We start from the raw sequence: 7,865 nt of genomic DNA, 5'->3' as shown, positions 1-7,865 counted from the left end.
GAGGCAGTCAGCTGCACGGTGCTTCACACCTGGTATATGGGTTACACGAAATCGGTAACGTAGTGTTTTTTCCTTGAGGTTTCGGAGGCGGGAATTTGGAATGTCCTCTAGGGATCTGTCTCCAAGTATTTTTAAAAGTGGCTTGTGATCTACAGCGATGATGAGATTGTCGCATCCAAGGACAAAGTATCTGGCCTTATCTAGGGCATCTGCGACAGCCAGGGCCTCACCTTCTATGGGTGCATATCTTGATTCCGCTGTGTGGGTGAATCTGCTTCCTACAAGTGTGATTTTCCAGCCTGATGTGCAGCAAAAAGGTTCTCGTCCAGGGCAAGTGCAATGTTTTTGGAACAGCCAAAATCCAATACCAGTTTTTGACCAATCTGTAGCTAAGCAAGTAGGTTTGCTGCGATCAAATATTTTCACCCCATGCTCGATCTCTTTGATGATAGCCTTTTTTGAAATTTGGAAGAGATTGTCAAGTTCGGTGCTCCATTCAAATGGTGCATTATGTTTGAGTAGCTGTCGGAAAGGAGTCATCTTGTCTGCCATGCTGAATGCATATGAAACTTGATTAACAAGTCCAAACCAAGAGCGTACGTCAGTTATGTTTTGAGGGGTTGGGAAATCCATGATGGCATTGAAGTATTTCGCGCATGGACGGACACTGTTTGAAGAGATTTCAAAGCCTGCAAAGTCAACAGTGTCTTGTGCAAACTGGAATTTCTCTGGATTGAGGGTAATGCCATTTCGTCCACAAATGTCTAGCCACTGTGCGACCTGAAAGAAACTGTCCTCAAGGGAATTGGCCCAAAGCAGAACATCATCAATGCATTTAGTTTTGTTTTGTATGTGTGCAACGATCTCGTCATATCTTCTGGTGTAGCCGTCGCCGGAAGCAATATATCCCTGTGGAGCAGTCTTGTAGCGATATCGGCCCCAAGGTGTTATGAATGTTGTAAGATGTCGGTCATCTGGATGGATGGGAACACTGTGGTATCCATTCCAGGCATCTAAAACTGATTTCCTTGTGTCGTGAGGGACAAGTCTTGCTTGGTGAAATGGCGAGGGGGTGTGATGGGTTTCACGGGTAGCGTATGCATTGAGAGGTTGAAAGTCTACGGTGCGGCGGGGTTTGCCATTTTTCTTTGCACACACAACCATTCTATGGCACCATGTCACAGGTTCGCCGATAGGTACAGGCTCTATGACTCCGAGTTGTACATCTTGATCCAGTCCTGCCTTGACTTCCTCTTGCCAATGAATCGGAACAGGAACAGGTGTATGGTGAGCAACAGGTTTGGCGTCAGGCTCCACCATCAGACGCATTGGAGGTCCTCTCATTAGTGGTAGGGCTTGGTGTTCACAAGTGTTGAAAGTGCTGGACCTGTAGTGGTTCAGTAGGAAATCACGGAGTTTAAGTCGATTGTTGTCTGTTGCTGCAAATGGGAGTGTTCTTGGAAGTGGTGGTGGCGGCTGTCGCGTTGGGCATTGGCAGTTTTGTGTCTCCTGAGGTGAATCTGTTGTAATCATATTTTCACTGCAGTTACCAATTGAAGGGAAAGTGTCTGGAATGATTCCAAGTGCAACACAAGCTTCTCTACTAAGGAATAGTTTATCAGAATTGTCAGTCACATATGTCATTTGCCTGGTCTCGACTGGCTTGCCATGGTTGTCTATTCCAGATATGAGAAGGATGGTTGCTCCGAGGATTGTAATGCCCCTATTGTTGGCAGCATGCATCTTCATTGTCACTGGAATGAGGTCAGATTTTGTAAGTCCCAGTTTGTGGATAACCTTAATTCCTGCCAGGCAGCTCTGACATCCTGTGTCGGCCATAGCTGGGAGTTTTATGGTTCTTTGTGGTGCATTCAATGAGAAACCCAGTGCTTTGTGGTCCTCAGGTAAGGATTTGATAATAAGATTGATGAATGGTTGAGGTTTGGAACGCTTTCTGATCCATGTGTCTGATAGATGGTCATAAAGATGATGATCTAATGCGATTGATTTGTTTGAGTGGTGATTGGAGGTGATGTCGGATAGGACACAGAGGGATTCAAATACACCACCTTCATAGCTGTGGGTGTCTGTAGAGGCTGTAGGGAGTTTTTCCTTGTCTTTGCTTCGACAAAGAGCCTCTAAGTGATGGTCCTTGTTGCAATGTCCGCACTTGTGACCATAGGCAGGACATTCTGTTTTGCGGGTACGAGCTGGTGCATGTCTGCCATGACCTTTTTTCCCACAGTAGGAGCATGTTTCATTCTTGTCCTTCAGTGCTATTTGCTTTGTCCTCTTATAACAGCTAGTAGTTGCTGCAGCGTTTGTGTCTAATAGTCGAGAGGCAGACCGTTTTCCTGCTTCCTTGGCTTCAACAAATTGGGTGACTTCCTCTAAAGTCATGTTTTGGTTTTTGTCCCCGAGGAGGTCAAGTTGAATGTCAGGGTCAGCTATGCCTCGTGCAAGTACATCACGAACTATAGTGTCAGTGTAATTTACCTCATGATTGCAGTTGGGGCATGTGATTACAAATTTACAGACTCCTGCTTGCCCACGAAGTTTAGCACTAAAATTACGCACTGGTTCATCCCTGTCTTGACGCATATTATTTATACACTGAATTGACTAAAATTGACACACTGGTTCATCATCTGTCTTTCGACGCATTTATGGAGAGTGACCCTAGCCACCATCGTGTTTTCTTCGCGTACAGCAAGTTTTTTGATGGCTGAAAGTATAGTTTCCTCAGTTTTATCTGTGAGACTGCCTCCAGTAGATCGTGTGAGGTCTTTCCTGAGGGGTTCGTCACAGCATTCCAAGAGCTGAACAACTTTGTCACGGCCTTCAATCTTAGTGGCGCTGACGTAGTCGGACCATCTTGACATGAAGTATGACCATTCCTCACTAGTACCAGCTGCTGATATGGAAGGGCGTTTAACTTTCTCTATTTTAGCGGTAGGTGCGTTTAAAGATGAGTGGATGGTGCTGTGAACTGTAAGTAGGGAAGCCACGATGGCAGCTTCTAGGTCTGCAGTTTCATATTCACAGTCGGGGATGGGACACTTGATTTTTGGCATTGTTGTTATTGAAAGTGAAAGTAGACTTGTTTGCTTCCGGTGCCGATGAGACTGTGTTCATAAATAAGAACGATGTCTATTTGCTTCATATGTTTAATACGCAATGAACACAGTCATCTGAAACAAAAGCAATTCATATTTGAGTGCTATGAAATTGATTGTTGAATGATAGACTGATCAAATAAACAATAAATTAGTGCACATACCTAGGATAGCACATGTCCACAAAAAATAAAAGATAGAACCAATCGTAACATAGCATATAAGTTCCGGATAAATCTGATTACCCTTATACCCCAATCATCGTAATTCTTAAAAAATGACGTCCACCAATTCTTGTCCTCATCCTTTCCAAACTACTTGAAGCTGGCCCGGACGTCATTTTGTAGTTTTTCCAGATTCTCTTTGATTTCTTGATAATTTGGCTGGATTACTTCTGGCTCTCCCTTCACCTGGTATTTCAACAAGGGCTCCTTGGTTCGATTCCATTTCTTATAAAAGAGTAAATATTGTCGATTTTAGTTAAGTGTGCATAGTATTTGTATAGTTTTGTTAAAATACGAGCGCGCGGGTCCGACGAGCAAAATTTTTTATTGGTGTGGCCTAAGTAATTATACGTGTTCCTACTAAATTTGAAGTTCTCATAATATTAAAGATCTCGTAAATTTTGGCAAAGTTTTAAACGCAGCAACAATGTTAAGAAAAAATGAAATTGATGTATAGAATTATTTCCATGTATGTGTTCTTAACGATCAATCTCTCTGTATGTTTTTTCTTTTTGTTATTATCATGTTTGTTGTATAACTCTGATGGGCCAGTTGGCTTAAAGAAATAAGGAAACTGAAACTGAATATATTCCGGTCTCACAGTGCAAAACATGGACTTTATTGTTATTACCAGGTATAATGTGGAAGGCAGGGGTATCATTTAGTGAGCACAGAGCACAGTGCTCACATTATCTCGAGATGAATTTCCATGCATTTAAAAAAAATCTGAATTTTTAGTCATACCCTTACAAAACTTACGACTTCAAGTTTTTGGTCTACATGAATAAAGCAAATGTGTCACTAGTGTTACATGTGGAGATGTATGTTAGTTTTATGAATTATTTTATTCTGTTTCACAGGACTGCAAAGTAGTTATCTCGTTCTTTAAATAGACTTGTACAGTGTAGGAAAGGGTCATGTTATTGATCTTGTCGGTCGACCACTCTTTCCACCAGATCTTTGCTTTCCCACTCTCTTTCTTCTGAATAAATCATATTTTATTAGAATGTTCTGACTTTTCTCCAATTCGAAGTAGACTTTTTGGTAACGCAAAAACGATATATGACCTTTTTAAAAATGTCAATGTACATGCAATTTTGGAATATTTACATGAAACTGATTTTTACAATAAAATATAGAAATGACTAGAGTAATTTTATGGGATGTATTTAGATGATTTTATTTTTAACAGTTTACATATTTTTAAATTTCAAGTCCGTCGGATGGGACATTAAATGGTGCCCCGTGTCAAGGATAGCAACCCCCTTGGCACGCAAAAGACCGTTTCTCTGGAGTTCGATAAAGAGTAGGCTCATTGGGGGCCGCCAGAGAAACCAAAAGCTTTCACAAACCGGTTAATACTTGCCCGCCAAAATATGGCTGAAATATTGCCGACTTGGCGTTAAACAATATGAAATCAATCAATCAAATCAATCTTCTGAATTTTGAACACATGGGGATGGGAGTGATTCTTTATTGTGTTCATGTATAGTGTGAGCCACTCGGTAATGTTGAAGACTTTATCAGTTTTAAAGCCATATATGGCGTATGTGCAATGAAAATTATTAGACTAAAATCATAAGAACTTATTATTTGTATCATTACTTTATATAAAGATAGAACTTTTCCGTAAATTACAAAATCTAAGTCAATTGCGCTATAAAGATATCACAATTTAAATTTGATTCTCGGAATTTTCTCCGTATCGGAAGAAAATACTAAAGATTTAAATAACACATTACAGAGAAGATAAAATTGTATTTTTAGACGAGACGAGGTGTTCTCCGTGTTCAGAGTTATATGAAAAGCTTTGATTTGAATGTATTAATTGTATTTCTTTACTTAATTTTATATTTTTCAAAAATATTTTTTTTGATCAATTACGCCATATATGGCTTTAATACTGGTGGGCTGGGGGGTAAAACACTTCTCAAAACCCGACATAAGCTTCTCCACTGTTACAGCTGCATGCCTCCCCAACCAGTGACTAAACCTGTAAAATTTATAACCTTTAATTTGTATACAAGTAATATTGAATTTATGCATGCAAAATATAATTGGGAGGATTATCATTAATTGAGTATGCTATAATGGAGTAACGCCTACATTTTCTACAAGCGTATATATTCAAACACTACTCTCTAGTTAAATATCAAATGAAATTAATGTGTTGAAATATTTTAAATATTTTTTGGATACATACTTAGAAAAAACCTGATCAATATCTTCGTGGGTGTGACCCACCATCAGAAATGAAATTTTGATTTTCTTGAAAATGTCTTTTTCAACCAGGTATGCCATAAACCCCAAGAGAAACCTGTTTTTAATGAATGTAGAGTTAACTCAAAGAAATCTTATTGGCAAGCACATGTGTTTTTATTTTTTGAAAAGGTATTCATGAATGTATCGGGGTATAATCAAAGTTAAGTGTCTTGGCAGAAAAAACAAGTATATACTGACAAAACGTCAGAGTTACTCAAGCTGTAGAAAGCAAAATTATTAAACAAAAAATTAATGACAATGACAAAAAGTTTTGATTTATTAAATTGCAGAAAATTTGAGCAAAAAAAAAGACATTAGAAATGGTATAGAACAGCATGGAGAATAAAAAATACAATATGCCAACTCACAAATTAAATAATTTTGCCTGTTTTATAATGACTTTATGATCAAATTATCAAAATGTCATGTCACTTGATATTTATTAAATATGAGAGTTTTGAAGTCTATTCATCTCAGTTAAAGCATCGGTTGGTGCTGTTATTGAGGAAGTAGAGAAGACTACCAAGGCCAATCCGGACAATTTTTAACACACGATAAGCCAACATACGTACGCCATCCCCTGTTGGAATATTTTTTTTCCAATGTCCTATACAACATGTTCTAGAGTCATTCCTTGAGCTTTGTGTATTGTAACTGCCCAAGAGGGAATTAGTGGAAACTGTGTTCAAAGAACTATTTGTCCAGTTTTAAGAGTAAAATGTGAAGAAATTGTTGAAATAGGTATTGATTGGTGTTCCATGGAACTTTGAAAAATAGCTCCAACTTTTGGGTCATCAAATTTCACCATTATTTCTGAAGGATTTTCACTTCCTGGTTGTTATACGTAGTTCAACATTTTTAAGTTTGAATGCAGTTACTATTCCAGTTGCCCCATTTACCATATGTACTCTGATCACATAATGTTTTTATTAACATCACTCGTGAGCCAACAGCAAGATTTAGGACTGTTGGTAAACCTTCACACTGTCTATCATCCTTAGGAAGAAGATGTGATGGAACATAATTACTCAAATTATCCGTATAACCATTTACTTGAAATAAATCTTTACTGGAAATTTTAAAAACATGATTGGTACTAAGAATCAGTAATTTTTTGTAATTAGTTTTCATTTTATTTTTCACACTGTTTTCTGGTTGGATACAAATGCACTGCACTCTGCCACTCTTCATGTTGGAGATTTATCTTTTGCCTGCCATTTAAGCCTAGTAATTTTATATCTTTCTGCAGTCATTATGCCAACTCTGGCTCTGTTTAACAATGATCAGCATAAACACTATCCTCCGATTGTCTGAAGTTTTGTGTTAAGAATTTGACTTTAAATAAAGTCTTCCACAAATCGTATGGAATCATAGACGTTTGTTGAAAAATATATGATCCACAAACTAGCTTAAGCTGCAGCATGTCACCTACACATAGAATCCTTAACCCACCAAGTGATTTTCATCAGCGGTTTCCTTAATCTCAGTTACAAATAGAGATTTGAGTATCCTGGCTTCAAGTTAACAACAGAAGTTGCCTCCAGTTCTGCAAAAAATAAACCATATAAGTAAACATTCTTCTTTTGGCATAAGACGCAGTCAGCTTTTTTTTTTTTATTTAACATTGACTCAAATTTTCAGATGAATTTCAAGAATTTTCACAGACCCATATATTCCCAGCTACCTACCAGTACACTTTTTTTTTAATTTTTGATAAGAATATGTAGATTGGCAAACTACCATTGACATTGTTTGCTATATCTCAAATGATCCGAGATTCCTCGTGTTTACACATTTTGAGACGACCCCCACTCCCATATTTGCATTTTGAAATGTACCCCTCCATTTGAACACAACTTTCATATTTTGATACGACCCCTATACATCGGTTTTTTTGTCCCGAGAAAATTCGGAATGCCAAATTATCACAAATCCACATTTCCTGTTCTTTAACTACTTCATTATCGCAATTCGGGCATACAGCTACAAATTTTTCATTCTGCCATATTACTTTAAAACGATCTTAAGTGTAACATACCTTATTTTCCAAATATTTACGTCGTTGTTGTTGTTTTCTTTGTCTATGGCGTTAGCGCGGGAAAAGACGACATCTATACGCATAGAGTTGTTCGGCCGAGGACTTCGATCCCGAGCCAATTTTTCTTACAAAGAAATTGAACAATATTCGGGATCGACCTCACATGATTTCTTTACAAGTGCGTCATGGAAAATAGTCCGCTATTAAAATCGGAATATATTTGAA

At 38.1% G+C, this 7,865-nt stretch overlaps 1 protein-coding gene across 1 annotated transcript; it reads right to left on the bottom strand.

Annotated features, from left to right (window-relative positions):
• Positions 1–2,606: 2,606 nt before the first annotated feature.
• On the bottom strand, positions 2,607–3,355 carry LOC134277343 (uncharacterized). Its single transcript, XM_062759683.1, has 2 exons — positions 3,281–3,355; positions 2,607–3,191 (listed from the first exon to the last, which is right to left on the bottom strand). Exon 2 carries the CDS (start codon positions 3,072–3,074, stop codon positions 2,607–2,609), a length of 468 nt encoding a protein of 155 aa, XP_062615667.1. The 5' UTR covers positions 3,075–3,191; positions 3,281–3,355.
• Between the last annotated feature and the right edge of the window lie 4,510 nt (positions 3,356–7,865).

Source organism: Saccostrea cucullata, unplaced genomic scaffold (genome assembly GCF_032062105.1).
Source record: "Saccostrea cucullata isolate Sc308-1 unplaced genomic scaffold, CSIRO_AGI_Scuc_v1 ctg9749, whole genome shotgun sequence".
NCBI classification, from domain to species: domain Eukaryota; kingdom Metazoa; phylum Mollusca; class Bivalvia; order Ostreida; family Ostreidae; genus Saccostrea; species Saccostrea cuccullata.
Note: the sequence above shows the minus strand (reverse complement) of the source record. Positions and strands in the feature narration are given on the sequence as shown.

Bases quoted from the DNA above. Each gene is read 5' to 3' on its own strand.
- LOC134277343 (XM_062759683.1), bottom strand. From the start codon at position 3,074: ATGCCAAAAATCAAGTGTCCCATCCCCGACTGTGAATATGAAACTGCA.